At 50.3% G+C, this 16,135-nt stretch overlaps 1 protein-coding gene across 1 annotated transcript; it reads right to left on the bottom strand.

Annotated features, from left to right (window-relative positions):
- Positions 1-2,098: 2,098 nt before the first annotated feature.
- Positions 2,099-15,752, bottom strand: RBFA (ribosome binding factor A). Its single transcript, XM_060119319.1, is given in 8 exon segments — positions 2,099-2,697; positions 2,700-3,000; positions 4,085-4,155; positions 8,378-8,462; positions 11,072-11,184; positions 11,746-11,922; positions 12,942-12,984; positions 15,587-15,752. Coding segments are annotated over 8 exon segments (981 nt in total). The 5' UTR covers positions 15,715-15,752; the 3' UTR covers positions 2,099-2,634.
- Positions 15,753-16,135: the final 383 nt, after the last annotated feature.

Here is a 16,135-nt window from a genome sequence, read left to right as displayed (position 1 = left end):
AACAAAAAACAGAAAACTATACGCATCACAAACTCTTGAGCAGAAGATGCTGTAAGAAAATTTTAGGTATTCTGAACTTTACTGATAGGACTTGGAAGGCCAAGACATCAGAGGAAAACTCAAGGTAGAAAAACCCTTTTCAAGAACATGAAGTTTTTCAAGACTAAAAGTAACTGTCTTTCGTGGGCAGTGCTCCCCTGGAAGACTTGTCAATTTTCCTTTCCTATTGGGTGTTTTTACATGTTTAATATTAGGTCATTTTCAGCTTTGTTCTTTGGCTGCTCAGACGGCCCTTTCTAAGATATCCATAGTCAGTCCCTCTGTTCTGTCTTCAGTAAGTTTAAGTTGTAGGACATCTGGTTGCTAATGAGCTCCACCTGCAGGTCACTGGTTTACTATGAAAGGATGTAACCGGGAACAGCCAGATGGAAGAGGTGCACAGGGCGAGGGACCGGGGAGGGCACGGAGCTTCCCCCCATGTCTGAGCGGCCACTCCCCAGCTCCACGTGTCCAGCTGCCTGGGAGCTCCTTCCATGTGCTCTGAGGAAGCAAAGTGCTATGCCCTCTGAATGAAACGAAAGGTGAGCTGGGTGCGTGCTGTATTCAGTTTTGTCTCTTTTCACATCAAATGTGCAGCGTGCCTGCAGCTATCAGACGGCATCTGCACTTGTGGAGAGGTGCCTGGGGCAGGAGCAGGGCTGTCAGGGATCAGCTATCCCAGCACCGGCGCTCCAGGGCCTGTGGAGGACATGCATGGCCACGCTCCAGGCCCCTTCCTTTTACCCCGTCCGACTCCTGGCCCCTCTTGTACCTTACAAACCACTGTAACCCCTTCCTGTAAGAGTATGCAGCAAAACCAAAAATCCTGGTCTGAGCAAGACTCTTGTTCCTGCCATTTAACTTCAGCCTCTCCCATGGTCCCGGCTTCGTGCACTCACAGGGCCACTGCACTCATCGCCTTTTGCTGACTGGCGCCTGCCCCCATGCTTGCCCCTCGCAATTTGGGATCTGGGCACTTTCTGCAGTGTAGACCCAGACGCAGTCAGTGGAGAAGACTGCTCAGTGCTGTCGGGTATTAACCACGCTGTTTGTTTTCTGTAATGTTCTGACATCTTGGGGGCCTGTAGGCTGGGGAGAGACCCCTCTGCAAGCTGGCTAGCTCCCCGGGATGACAGGGGACACCTGTAAGCACGCCACTCACACGCAAACCAGCCAAGCCAGAGCCCTCCCCAACTCTTACCCTCCCAGGCCAGTGTCTCCTCTGCCCCAAGTCACCCCAGGGCCACGGAGTGGACAAGTGGAAGCCACCCCTAGAGCCGAGCCTGCTGGAATGACTCCAGCTGCCCAACCCCAGGCCTGCCCAGACCTGCTCACCCTACCTCGCCCACTCCGTCTTCCAGGAGCCACCAGACGGGTTCGGCCACGCCTCCTCCTCGCCCTCAGCCTGCTCACAGACCCTGGTGCTTCTCGTGGGCCCCATGCAGCGTGGTGCACCCCTCCTCTCGGGAGCTGTGAGTCAAGAACTCTTCTTTCGAGGCAGCGGTTTCCAAGTCTGTCATCTTATCACACCTGATCAGGACACATCCCGTGTACATTCTAACACAGGTCAATCCTCCCTCTGGACATTTCTTCTCTGGTCATAAGGGGCTGTGTAAGCAACCCACACTCCTAATGGAAACAGCCCCCTCACAGGCTATGTGCACCCTTCCGGGGCAGGATCCCACAAGCCCCACTCCAACAGCAACACGCCTGGAACATCCACAGGGGCGTCCCGGGATGCTGTTCCCTCAGTGGGGGCACTGTCCCGGCAAAGACGGAGCTTCTTGGTGCCATATCCCTGCTGGGCCACCGCACCTGGTCCCAGATGCCAACAGGGAAAGTGGCATTTGGGGCTTGCCACTGTTGCAGAGGCAAGACGATGCTTTCCTTCCTGAAACAGTTTACAAGAAGGGAAATTACTCTCCCTGAAAAGCCACATTACAGGTTTCCTTGCTTTACCTTAATAGTGTACCTTTCTCCAGTCATCTGAACTTTTATCATTTTCAGTGTTTCAAGGTTGATGATAGTTGGGAAATGGAGATGCCCCAAGCCCAGGACGTTTCTGTGTCAGAATTAAATGATTTATTTATTTCCTAACGAGGCTCATCTAACACGTGCTTTCTCTAGGAGACACATCACAGCCTCTTGCACTTAGGCACCGTGAGTGAAATCTGTCAGAAGGCACTAACGTGGCGCTAACCCGATCAGAGAGGGTGGCTGCTCACAGCCCGAGATGAACAAAGCAGACAGAGCGGTGCCTTGTGACACCACAAGGTCACGTGTGCATCCCACTGGTCTGTGCGTGTCCGAGAACGACCATGAAAGGGCCACAAGTATGGATCTGGGGGCCGTGGACAAACTCTAGTGAGCAAGCAAACATGCAAGCCTGGAACCCCACATACGGAGGGCAGACCGTACGCCAGCGACCGAAGAGATTTCACACCCTCTCCACAGCCTCGCCCCATCTCTCACTGCAGCACAGCAATAGGTCTGCAGGGCTCCGAGATGACGCCCACACGGCTCCGCCCGCACTTGCACAAGGGAATCCCGGAGGGAAACCAGCAGCGCGGGTCTCCGCGTGCTCACGGGAGCGGGTCAGGATCCGCGATCCTCTCTCTCTGCCTCTGGTGCCTGCTCTGCCCCTGGAGCCCCCATGCACACCCCGGGGTGTGCTCCTCGGGAAGGGCCCCGTCGTCCAGGGGCTCGTCACTCCCCGTCTCCCACAGGCAGTCCTTGGGAGAGAGGTCGTCGTCCATGCGGGGCTTGGCCTTCCTCTTCCTCATCAGCTCAGCCGTGTGCTCCAGCCACGCTGGGCCCACGCTCCCAAGCCCTTTCTCTCTCCTCCTCTTGTACTCCAGGATCTGCTTGTTGAGAGCCTCGTGGTCGATCCCATACAAACTCGAGGGTGCGGCAGGGCCCAGGGTATCACACGGCGATGTAGTGTCCAGGGCCTCGGGGGTGCTGCAGGGGAGAAGAAATTTACACCATGCACAATACTTCCTACAGCCATTTGCTTATGCACGGTCCTAACACCTCTCTAAGGGAAACTGTGGAAACTGGACAGAAGTGGGGTTTGGTCTGGCGTTCTCCAGTCCAGAACCTCTCGGCCAGCACTCTTGGAGCCCGTGTGTCGCTCAGGCCAGCATACTTCTGGTGCAGCCATTGTGTACTGACATTAAATGCGTTTTCATGTTTTCCCCACTTAAACATGGCTAGTACACTAAGCTAGTTAAACAGAATTACTGGGGGGACGGGGGAACGGGGGAGGGTTCTTTAGATCTGTCACTCAGGTTACTTGATGAACCAAAAGAGAAGAGTCTATTCTGAGAGCAAAACCAGAGCAATCTTTTCAAAACCCAAATCTGGCCACATCATGCCTCTAACCCTAACTCTCTGATCTGGAAGGGCTCCCCACCTGCCTCTCCCCACGTCCACTCACTGCTGATCCGGAAGCCGGGGACTCACTGCTGCCTGGGGCCTCTGCTCTAGCTCAGGGCTCTGAGTGCTGCAGCCCATCCCCTGGCAGGGTGGCTGGGGGTCCCCACCCCAAGGCCCTGACGGTACCCATATGATGCTGACACAGTTGATCTATGGAACACAGGCCAGACACGTGGTGCAGCTGCTCCCTCACCTGGAATGGGGCTCCCCCCACCCCCGAATCCTCACGTCACCTTCTCAGAGGCCTATCCTGACGTTTACTGTTCACAGATGTTCCCTAAGTGCGAGAACAGGGCCGGCCAGGCAGCAGTGTGACAAGGGAGTGGAGAGAATGAACCGCTACTGCCAGCACTCAGAGTCCAGGCCCCAGCACTTCTGTGTGGACCCCCAAGGCCCTCCTGACAGCCTCGCCCAGGTGCTGGGTAGTTCACTAGTTGCACGCCGACACCACGCTGGGCTCCAGGGCAAGACCCAAGGGCACAAAGCAGGGCCCGCTGCCCCTCGACACCTGGCTGGGGACAGGCAGGACTGTGCAGCTGCTGTGAAAACCAGCAAGTCCACACCTGGGTGTCTGCCCGAATCAAAAACATATGCCCACACGTATCACCTGAAATCATTTTGCACAAAGTCTTTTTCATCCGGGGGTCCAAAATCGGCAATTGCCAGTAACCGATCAACCTGAAAAGGAACAGACAGAGGGTGATTCTCGAGCCACACCACTGCCTGTGTCGGAGCCGGGCGCCAGCTGAGTGCGAGCATCCGCTGCCCGGTGCCAACTCAACCACAGGCCTCAAGCCCGCCTGACATCCTTCCTTCCGGTGACACTGCCCACACCCGCTACCTTAATCACACCTTCTCTGATAAAGAACTGAAGCTTTTTAAAAACTACACTTAAAACTTGTAAATGTTAGTCAAATTTACAAAGAAACCAGTTAAATATTAGCTGAATTACTAACGCTTACTGGTTTCTAACGAAGTTTCATAAAATGCTTCAATTTTGCCACAGAATTTGCGGGGAAACCCCCCCATGCGGTAACGTGAGCGTCCCAAGTCTAGCGTGTGGCTCCGGTCCTGCAGGGGCTGAGGGGCCGACGCTGGGGACAGACCCTGCCCCTCAGCAGGGCCCGTCGAGGGCCTCTCCACCTTCACGCGTCTGTTCTGACGGCCGCCAGGTCGTCCTACTGGGGCCGCGCACTGAGACCCGACCTCCTGCTTCAATGCAAGCCCAGGCGAGCCTGGTCCACAACCAGGCCCTGTCATACGCAAGAACTAAAGCATCATCAGCAACCGGTGACACACCAATCAAACCACAAAGGTGAAAAGAAGCAGAACTGGAGACAAATCAGTCCACAGAAAATACCAGGAACAGGACTGACGATGCTACAAAACAAGGACAAAGTGGCCTCCTCCAAAGTTAAAAGTGGGAGAAAACATTCACAATGAAGATTTCTGCCAACTGACTTCTACCAGATATACAATGAACCTACACAACTCAATAATAAGCAAACCTTATTAAAAATGGGCAAGAGACTTTAACTGATCCACAAAAGGAGGAATGACCAGTAGGCACATGAAAAGATGCTCAATATAATTAGTCATCAAGAAAATGTAAGTTTAGGGGGCTTCCCTGGTGGCACAGTGGTTAAGAATCCGCATTCCAATGCAGGGGACACGGGTTCCATCCCTGGTCGGGGAACTAAGATCCCACATGCCACAGGGCAACTAAACCCGCACGCTGCAACTAGAGAGAAGCCCGCAACGAAGAGCCGGCATGCTGCAACAGAGAACCAGCAGCAGCCAAAATTAAAAAAAAAAAAAAAGAAAATGCAAGCTTAAGCCATCAGGATGGCAACGCCAGGGGCTGGCGAGAACGTGGAGGATCAGGGACCCTGACGATATGGTGGGGGTGCCGACAGCCCGGCCGTGGTTAAAGCAGCCTGGCAGCTTTCTGACAGTCAAACATACGCCTGCTGCTCCTAGGAACTGACCTAAATGAAACAAAACATACATCCACAAAACTCTGTACACAAATATTCACAGTGCTTCACTCTTTATAGCCAAGGACTGGGAAAAAAGACAATTGACTATCAAAAAGTGAATGGGTAAGTAAACTGCAGTACAGCTGTACAATGGATGCTGCTTACCAATAAAAAAGGAACTACTTACACATGAAACAACATGGATGAATCTCAAAAACACTGTGCTGAGCAAAGCCAGATGCAAAAGACAACATCCCGATTCTATTCATGTGAAATTGCAGAAATCTCACCAGGCAAAACTAACCTACAGTGACTGAAATCAGACGGGTGGTAGGGGAGAGCTGACCGGGGTGAGCAGGGGTGGCAAGGACACAAAGGTATGCGTTTGTCAAAGGAGGCACATCTCAACATAAATTAAACCTCGGTAAAGCTTGTTTTATTAACAAAGAACCAAATCCAAACACAACCTCGAATTCTAACACCAGGCTAACTTCTTGTGTGGAAGGGGAGCTCTGAGCTCAGCTGGTGGGGCCAGACCATGCGCAGTGGGGCAGTGGGTGCCCTCGCGTGGTGGGCACCGGCTGCCCAACACCTGCTCTCGGAAGCCTGACCGTCAGTGGGGAGACGAGTGTGCATGTACCAGAATACTGGTGTCAGAGTTTATGTGTTTCCCTTAAAAATTCAGATAAAAAAAGTTTTTTCCTCTATAGTTACAATAAAAATCAGCATTTTAAAAACCTCGACTTAAGTGCAACATCTATGGGAAAGGTACACAAATCATTAAGTGTAGCTCAGTGACATTCCACAAATTGAACACACCTGTGGACATCCCCGCGACACTTAGAAGATGAAGCCCAGAAGCTTCCTTCAGGCCCCTCCTGCTCACTCCCCTCCCCATGACAGCCATTACTTTTACTTCCAACACCAAAGATTAGCCAGGCTTTTCCTGAACGTTTTATGAACAGAAGCTCTCAGAGCGTGGCCTTTCCTTGGCTCCACGTCCGGTGGGAGGTGGGTCAGATGACTGCTCCAGAGCACATCCGTCCATTCTGCTAACTGCACTCGCGAGAAACCCTGTGCCAACATTCCCGGCCGTGCCCGTGGGTACTGTGGGGGAGGCCTCGAGAGTCACAGACTCAGCTTCCCTGGGGACGGCCAGTCTCCAACGGGACGCTGTGAGCCGCCCTCCCGCCAGGCCCCACCCCTCGGCGCTCGCACCCTCACTCCTGTAAGGAAAGCCCTCACGGAGGGGTGTGCGCTGGAACCCGGTTTTTGTTCTTGCTCTCCTGATGAGCAACTCTGCGTGTGTTTACTGGCAGTACCATCAAGATTGCTGAATTACTCAGGGTTCAGTTTGGACAGAGCTTATTACTAGTTCTCTTTCAAATGTCCAGACCAGTGACCTGAAGATTATCCTGAGGATGCAAAGTAAGCTGCTGAAACTGGTAAATGTTAGCAGTTGCAACTACCTGTGATTTTTGGTGCAACCAATATAAGACAGAAATAAACGGACTGATAGAAGACTCAAAAAGTTTCGTCCAGGACTCCCAATTTCAAATTTCTGTCTCTAGCCAAGTGCTTTATCAATGGCTGACTTTAAATCTATTAAAAACATACACAGTGTTTGAAAAACACTGCCCTGACTCACTCCAGGGGAAGCAATGACCATGCCCTCAAATGATCACCTACCCAAATCAGAAACCCCTCTGGTCCAGCCTTCACTTCTAACTACAGTGAGGTGCCAGCCGAGGCCTGACCGACCCTTGGCCCCCAGGTCAACAGCTGAGCTCTGGGCACGTGCAGGACCCACCAACACCGCGTGGCAGGTGTCTGACCCTTGGCCACTTCCCCAGAGCACACGGGGCAGGACAGACGCTAGAGGTCTCCAATGCAAACACCCATCAGCACAGCCTCCAGAATAAGGCCCTCCCAGAAACGCTTAAGCGTGCATGCACCTCCCTCCCTCCAGTGACTTTTTCTGGAAAGGAACCCACACAGCCAGGTAGGACCTTGCAGCTCTGAATTCTTCCTCCACAGAGAGAGGGACAAGCCAGCTGAGGGCTCATCCTCTGAGACAGGTGGGTCCTCCCACCAGCCCCACCTGACGTGCCCAGGGATTCCTGCTGAGTATCTGCACAGCACACCCATGACCTAAACTCCACTTGAGCTGTAAGCGGCACAGCAACTTCACTCCTGTTCCCCTTTCTAGCTAGGAACTCACACATCTATCAAAGTTATTATCCACATAATGTTCTCAGTATCGCTAGTATCATGAATAACAAAGACAACAATGTACAATCAGATCTTTTCCCCTCTGTGAATCTAACTACTACCTAGTCCTACAGTGAGTAACAGCCACCTAATAATAACCCAATAAATGCTACTGTTTTTTTCAGTAAACTTTTTAAAAGTATAACATACCTTAATAACCACGAAGTAACCACCACCCAGATTAAGACATACGTATGTTTTAACAGGTTTTTAACCTTTATAATCAATCTATACTTAAAACAAGGAAAATAATTATGAAACAATTACAGCTACAGGACAGGACGTAAGTGTGTCAGCCTTAACAGTGTAAAGTAACCATAGACAGACTGAAATCTAGGGAAGTGAGAGAAGGAGGTAAGCACAGGAGGGCAGCTCTGACTGCTTCAAGTCTGTGAACTGAGGGAGAGAGGGGTCTGCCGTCCTAGTCAGGGCTGTACTGACAAGCACTAGAACATTAGAGCCATACGAAGTGGTCACCTCTGGGGAACAGGGCTGAGAACAAGGGCACAGGTGCCTTACTTTTCATCTGTACCCTTCTATTACCTTTTAAAAACTGTATACGTTATCTTTTGAATATTTAAAAATTAAATTTAAAATCTTACCCATATAAAAGTTTACATCATAAAAAGGTAATTATGTAAAAGGCTTACCTCCACTAAAGCTGCATTTCTTTTGTCCTGAACAAACACTATTGGCGGCATGTTCCTCAGGGTCTGCTGGGACATCAAAAGGTGCCTGGAGAGAGAAAGAGATTTGTGCAGTCACAGGTGACACTTGGTGGAGGGTTGACAGTGCCAGAAACAGAAAATGTCATCTCACAAAGAGGTGAGACATGATTTTTTTTAATTAATTAATTCATTTATTTTATTTATTTGGCTGCATTGGGTCTTCATTGCTGTGCGTGGGCTTTCTCTAGTTGCAGCGAGCTGGGGCTACTCTTCGTTGCGGTGCACAGGCTTCTCACTGCGGTGGCTTCTCTTGTTGCGGAGCACGGGCTCTAGGCGCGCGGGCTTTAGTGTGGCACACAGACTCAATAGTTGTGGCTTGTGGGCTCTAGAGGGCAGGCTCAGTAGTTGTGGCGCACGGGCTTAATTGCTCCGCGGCATGTGGGATCTTTGGACCAGGGCTCGTACCCGTGTCCCATGCATTGGCAGGCGGATTCTCAACCAGTGGGCCACCAGGGAAGCCCCGAGGCATGAGTTTTGCTTATCACATTCTTCAAAGATGAAGTCTTCCTTAGCCAACTAACTGCCACATTTCAACAGGGATACAAAACGCACGATCACAATTGTTTTTAATTCTCTAAATGCAACTTTTGAGAACCTTATAAATAGTCTGACGTGAACTTGGGACATTCCTGGGCATCACTGTGGCCTTGGGCTCTGTGGTTTGGGCACCAGCAACCTGCCAGTGCTTCGTCCCTCCATCCGACCGACACTCATCGGCAACAGCACCACAGAAGCGTGGCTGCCGGCCGTCAGACACAGAAACAATCTTCACGTTACCCAATCATGCAATACATGCGGATCCAGGGGCGACAAGTATCCAGTGAAAACACTGCTGTGACACACAGCACATGTGCTCAGTGACGCAGTTATGGGAAAACCTTTACACTAAACCTTGGTGATCAAAAGAGTTGGGAAAAGGGACATTCTGTTCAACTGAATTTTCTGTTACCTAAAAACTAACCAGAAAACAGCAGGAACTCCAGTCCCGAGGGCTGCTCTGCCAGGTCTCTGCATCTTTAAGACTGAGGAGAAAACCGAGTAGCTTCTTTACTCTCACCCAGCTCAGCGGTTCTCAAAATCCTTCGTCTCGGGACACCCTTTATACTCTTAAATATTATTGAGGACGCCAAAGACCTTTTGTTTATGTGGGTTACATCTACCAACATATACCAGACTAGAAATTAAAGCTGAAAAATATGTGTATTTATTAATTCATTTAAAGTAACTTTTTTTTTTTTTTTTTGCGGTGCGCGGGCCTCTCACTGCTGTGGCCTCTCCCATTGCGGAGCACAGGCTAGGGACGCGCAGGCTCAGCGGCCATGGCTCACGGGCCTAGCTGCTCAGCGGCATGTGGGATCTTCCCGGACCGGGGCACGAACCGGTGTCCCCTGCGTCGGCAGGCAGACTCTCAATCACTGCGCCACCAGGGAAGCCCACTACTATATTTTAAAAGAAATTAATGAGAAGAGTGGCATTGTTTATGTAGTTGCAAATTCCTTTAATACCTAGCATAATGGAACAGCTGGATTCTCATCTCTGTATCTGTATTCAATCTGTTCTGTTATTTTGTTTAAAATAGAAGAAAATCTGGCCTCACACAGATCTGTAACTGAAAAGGAAAGAGTATATGAACAGCCTTTCAGAAAAGTGTAGATTTTCTTTGATGCTACACAAAAACTCAACAAACAGTAGTTTATTAAAGATTGCAATGTGGAATCTGAAACCAGATCAATGAACAGCATTCTCTGTACATTAAAATCCATTGGCCCTCTTGCCCTTTGAATTGATCTCTCCCCGTGTGTGATTTTGTAACCTCATGCCTTGGTCTTTTAGAAGACCAAGGTGACTGGTTCACCAAGTCACACAGATTTTCAGAGTGATGATGTATTTTACAATACATCACGTCCAATCTCATCAAAAGGGTCTTACGTACCATGAGGCTGTAAAACTCAAAGTGGTGGATACAAGTTTTCTAAAATTCGGATTTTCACTGAAAGCTTAAATTTTACCTCTGGCAACAAATATGGTCAGTTGTGCCCCTGAAGTGACAGGTTCACTTTGCTCACTTTGGAGAAAATGTCTGTCCTATACCCACATCTGAATAACCACAGTTAGTTCACTTCTTTCAATTGAAGTGTCTATTTTGGGTCACAATCAGCAACTGCAGTGTTCCGAGACAACCATCAGAGCTTCTTGCACACTTCCCACCACAGATACTAAAAAGATGTGCCAAAGGGTCGAGATACGCGTCACGGATATTCTTAAATAAAGCTGGCAGTGCACTACCATGAGCATGTGCTGAAGCTACAATGACCACCAGGACATCTGGGCCAGCAGTTTTAGCCCCATGGCTTCAGTACAAAATGTCAACACGGTGAGAACGGAAAACCACACCTCATTGTGAGAAAGCTCTCACTTCATCAACCTCCCCCTACAAAGGAGCTCAGGGGTCCCTGGGGACCCGGGATCACACTGCAAGAACTGCTGACCTAGATTATGGCTTATATGAAGGCGTAAGTTCTGCTCTGAAATTCAAGAAAATGCTTCCCAAATTTTCCTTAAAGCAAAAATAGTGAACAAAACCAGCTGGAAGGCAGGGTCAAGGAGAGGCCTCACCTCATGTGCGCAGCGCTCCTCTGCAGGACGGCCTCCATGTTTGCATTCTGAGCCTCAGAGACAGTCGTCCTCCAGAACACGCGGCAGGCGGAGAAGTCTGAAGTCAGAGAGACCTGAGCCCAGCCCCAGTTACCCTCAGCTCACCTGGGCTCCTGGAGACAGAGTGCGTCAGGACAGGAGCACTAACTCACAGGCAGTCCTGGCTTCAGGCTCCCGCTGCCAGGGCCAGTGCCCCAAGCACAGCGCTGGAGAAGGGGGAAAGGTCCCCTTCCCTGAGCGGAGCCCAACCTCGGCCCCACGCACAGAAACGCCTCAGCTGCTGCTACTGCTCCTCCTCCTTTCCCTCTGGCTGCACGCACTCCGCCCTGGGGGCACAGACGGCAGAAGCAGCCTCCCGTGTCTTTACACCAAGATAAAGGCAGACCGTCCACCACTCACCTGACCCCCAGACCTTCAGACGCCCCACTTCATCACTTACTGGGCTCTGAGCACCCTCGGTGCTGTCTGGCCCCCCCACAACCGTGCATAGCGAGACTCCTGCCTTTGCACCCCACAAGCACCTTCCTCTCCTTAATACCCAGATGGCCACACTGAGCATCCCTCCTGCCTTTTCTAACTGTCAGGCGGCGACAGAGGGGCGAGGCCCGCAGTCCCTCCCTGGCCCCGAGGCCTACCTTGGAGAGCTCCACATTCAAGTCGCAGAGCTCCTGGCTCACTTCCGGGGTGCACAGCAACTCAGTCAGCGCTTTGTAGAGGAGGCCGTTCAGGGCCCTCAGGCGCACGTGGTCTTCCCTCCTGGCTCTCTTGGAGGTGCTCTTTGTCAGGGATGCCAACTGAGACGGCTTGTGAGTCTCCGTTAAGAAGAAAGGCAGACACACAGGCAACATTACAACTGTACATAAACTTGTATAACTGACGATAAAGGTCATTCTCGGCCATCTTAGTTTTCATGAAGATAGTTTATTTTACAGACCAGGACCCTTCTAGATTTTACCTACCATCCTTTAAAGATCAAGAGTACTGCCAAGCATATATTATTTTCCCCCGCAAAATTTTATTGAAATATAATCCACATAGCATAAAATTCTCCCTCTTAAAAAGTACAATTCACTGGTTTCTAGTATATACAGTGTATTTTTTTCTATCAAGAACCATTAATTACATAAACTCTCACAGTACAGGTATATTTCAGAGATACTGCAGGTTCATTCCAGACCATCGCAATAAAGCAAATATCACAATAAAGTGAGTCACACGCATTTTTTGGTTTCTCAGTGCATATAAAAGTTATGTTTACACTATACCGTAGTCTATTAAAGTGTGCAACAGCAATATGTCTAAAATCAATATACATACCTTAATTAAAAATACTGCTAAAAAATGCTAACATCACCTGCTAATGCAGGGTTGCCATAAACCTATTTGTAAAAAACACGGTATCTGGGAAATGCAATAAAACAAGGTATGCCTGTGTATCTACACATATCTGTGTTACACATACACACACACACAAACTGAATGGACATTACCATATTAGAATTTGATAACAGATACGACATCCCGTAAATTTTGTTTTCTTTTTTCTCCGGCCGCACTGTGTGGCATGTGGGATCTTAGTTCCCCAACCAGGGATCAAACCCACGCCCCCTGCAGCCGAAGTGCAGAGTCTTAACCACTGGACTGCCAGGAAGTCCCCTAGTGTAATTTTGCTTTAAAGGTAAAAATTCTGTGGTTCCAGTGTACCTAGTCCCTCCTCTACAGACCTTGTCCCCTCCAATATTGAAATGGAAGGGCCGGAGAGGTGCCGACTTCTGGAGCCTCACACCCACCGAGATTCTCAAGTGGCTCATCGCTACTGCTCTATACTTACCAAGTGAGGGCCCAAGGAAGGACCTTCATACCAAAACTTCTTCCTATGGGGAGAAAATAAGAACTATGCTGGATACTGATGGCAAATCAAATAAGAAACAGTTACAAAAGCTAATGTCATAACTGTTTCTAAGGGGCTAGCCCTGGACACAGAAATTAGGTTACTAGGGGCCTAAAAGATTTAGATACCCAATGAACAGTAGCATGGGTTGTGGGGACAGACAACAGTTTCAGTTCAAGCTCGTAACTTTTACCTAAAGTCCACCTCTCGTCCGAAAGGTAGAGAACGAGGACCTTAAAAACACACCTACCAAACTGCACATGAGCACTGTCCTCTACTGAATAAAGCTGTTTCCCAGGGGAGGGTTAACGACTGATACCGCCACACAACAACGGGGACTGAACAGCTAAGTCAACAGAAGGCAGATGGGGGATCCAGGCCCCTCGCTGTTGCAGATAAGCAAGGGAAGGAAGTGAGAATGATTCGTGTGCTCGTGGATTAGGGCTGGAGATCAGTATGAACTCAAGTTTCACTTGTTACAGCTACAGGTGGTGACACGCAGAAACGTTCCTAGATAAGCACAGACACAGGGATTAACATAAACACTATTTTTTTTTTTGCTTTGCCATCTGAAAGGGTCTAAAAGACAGACACCCCAGTAGCAATAAACATACTAAGCTCTCAGATCATGGTTTCTGACGCCTGTTTCCAATAAAGGAACCAGAGCTCCTTGGAGAAATGGCTGATTCTAGGGCTGAGGCATCCTGTGGTGCCAGAAAGTAAGGAGGTGCTAAAAAAAAAAAAAGTTTTCTAATTTAAAAACTACTTCAAAACCCCGTAACAACGGGATGTGTCAAAGGGATATAGGAGCCACCTGGAAGAGCTCCCAGTGGTCAAAGCTGAAACAACTTGAGCAAAATTAAGTAGTACTGGATTATAACCCATGAGACCATCCTGATGAGTTAATAAATGAAGAGACACATCTCCCCTGCAAAATTTCGAATTCATGAATTTCGAATAATTCCCCACTCCTTAGGCGTGAGCTGCATACGGTGACTTTCCCCCCAAAGAAGACAGTATGGAATTGGGGGGCTGGGCGGTAACTTTACAGTGGATAAACCTGACAGACACAGATGACCTCAGTCATCAAGACCAACATCAACAGTAATACACCACGTTGAGAGCATGTATGTGTCCACAGGATGTGATGAAAATGGCACTTTACATCTGTGGTCTTCCTCCCCAAAACCAAACCCCAGTATACACAAAAGAAGAACATCACGCCAATCCCAACAAAAGGGCATCCTACAAAATATCTAACCAGTACTCTTCAAGCTGTCGAGGTCATCAAAACAGGGACAGTTTGAGAAACTGCCAGTCAAGAGGAGCCTAAAAAGATGACGACTAAATGTAATGCGGTCCCTGGATGGAATACTGGAACGGAAAAAAGACGTTAGGGAAAAACTAAGGAAACGTGAATAAGGCACGGCCTTTAGTTAATAATAATGTATTAATGCTGGTTCATCAGTTGTAACAAATGTGCTGCACCAACATAAGAGGTTAATAGCAGGGAACCTGAGTGTGCTTACATGGGAACTCTACTCATCTTTCCCAATTTTTCTGTAAACCTTAAAGTTTTAAAAAAGTGTATTAAAACAAAAACATACATATATCCATATCTACAACTGAATTAACAATATGAAATCAACATATTTTATTATACTTACCTCTCGTCATAAAAAAACTATCCCGACAAGCTTTCTTTATTCCTCAAATTAACCCCACAGAGAACGCACCAATATGGAAAGGAAATTCTTCCTTCTCTCTTTATGTGATGCAACTACTCTCCCGAAAAACGCTTCTAGTAACAAGAATCATCATCCTTCAGTATCTGTGGGGAATTGGTTCCAAGACCCCAAAGATACCAAAATTGGAGGATGCTCAAAGCGCTGTATTTGCATATAACCTCCGCACATCCTCCCGGATACATTAAATCATCTCTAGGTTACTTAATGTTACGTAAATAGTTGCCAGCAAGGCAAGTTCAGGTTTTGTGTTCTAGAACTTTCTGGAGTTTTTTCGGAACATTTTCAATTCAAGGTTGGTTGAATCCGAGGATTGGGAACCTCGGCCCCAGAGTGGACTGTAAATGTATACATCACTTTGCTTCATAAATTCATGAGGCACTCTTAGCTTTTAGGAGACTTAGAACTTTACCGTCACAGCTGTGTAAAAGAACAGAAAAAAGGCTGGGTGGGAAAAACGTTAACTGTCAGAGGTGGGCTCCCTGGTGAGCTTTCAACAGCCATTAACCTAACAGGCAGAAGCTGCGCTTACTGACGCGGCTGGGAGCTCGGGCGCCGGCCAATGCGCCGGCGGTGAACCCCCCTGCGGACCCCCCGCCCCGCCGAGCGCCCCGCCCGCGGACCCCCCCGCCCGCCGAACCTCCCGCTCCAGGGAGCCCCCCGCCCGCGGACGCCCCGTCCCACGGAGCCCCCCGCCCGCCGAGCCCCCCGCCCCGCCGAGCCCCCGCCCCGCCGAGCCTCCCGCCCGCGAACCCCCTGCCCCGCTAAGCCCCCCGCCCGCGGAGCCACCACGCTGGGTCACAGTCCCCGGCGCCCCCGCCCCCACGCGGGTAACAGTACTTGGTTTTCGAAGCAAATTTCTTGAGTAGGTTCTTGCCGCAGGAGACCGGCGAGCTGTGCAGGCCTCGAGCGCCGCCCAGAAGGAGCCCCACATGGAGACCCCCGGCCCCGCCGAGAGCCGCCCACATGTCCGCTGAGCGACGGCCGACCGGGTGACGCGAGGCGGTGAGACGTGGGGCGGGGAAACGCGGGGCGGGAAGACGTACAAACGGAACGACGTGAGGCGGCTCGGGGCGACGTGGGGCGAGGCGACGTGCGAAGTCGCCGGGAGACTGTGGGCGGGACGAGAGGACGAGGCGGCAGCTGGAGGACAGGTAGGCGGGACGTGAAGCGGCGGGGCGGAGCGACGTGCGGCTAGGGCCGGGGACAGGCGTGACGACGCGTGAGGGAGGGGTGGCTAGACACGGCGTGGGTGGGGTAGTAGGCGGGGCCGGGTGACGTGAAGGACGGGACGCCTGTGGGCGGGGCCAGAGACACATGGTGGGGAGCGGAGCCTGATGACGTAACTGAGGAGCGGGGACGGGACGTGATGACGTTTGCGCGGGGGCA

This window comes from Mesoplodon densirostris, chromosome 15 (genome assembly GCF_025265405.1).
Source record: "Mesoplodon densirostris isolate mMesDen1 chromosome 15, mMesDen1 primary haplotype, whole genome shotgun sequence".
Taxonomy (NCBI): domain Eukaryota; kingdom Metazoa; phylum Chordata; class Mammalia; order Artiodactyla; family Ziphiidae; genus Mesoplodon; species Mesoplodon densirostris.
The sequence above is the reverse complement of the archived record's forward strand: the minus strand, read 5'-3'. Positions and strand labels throughout refer to the sequence as shown.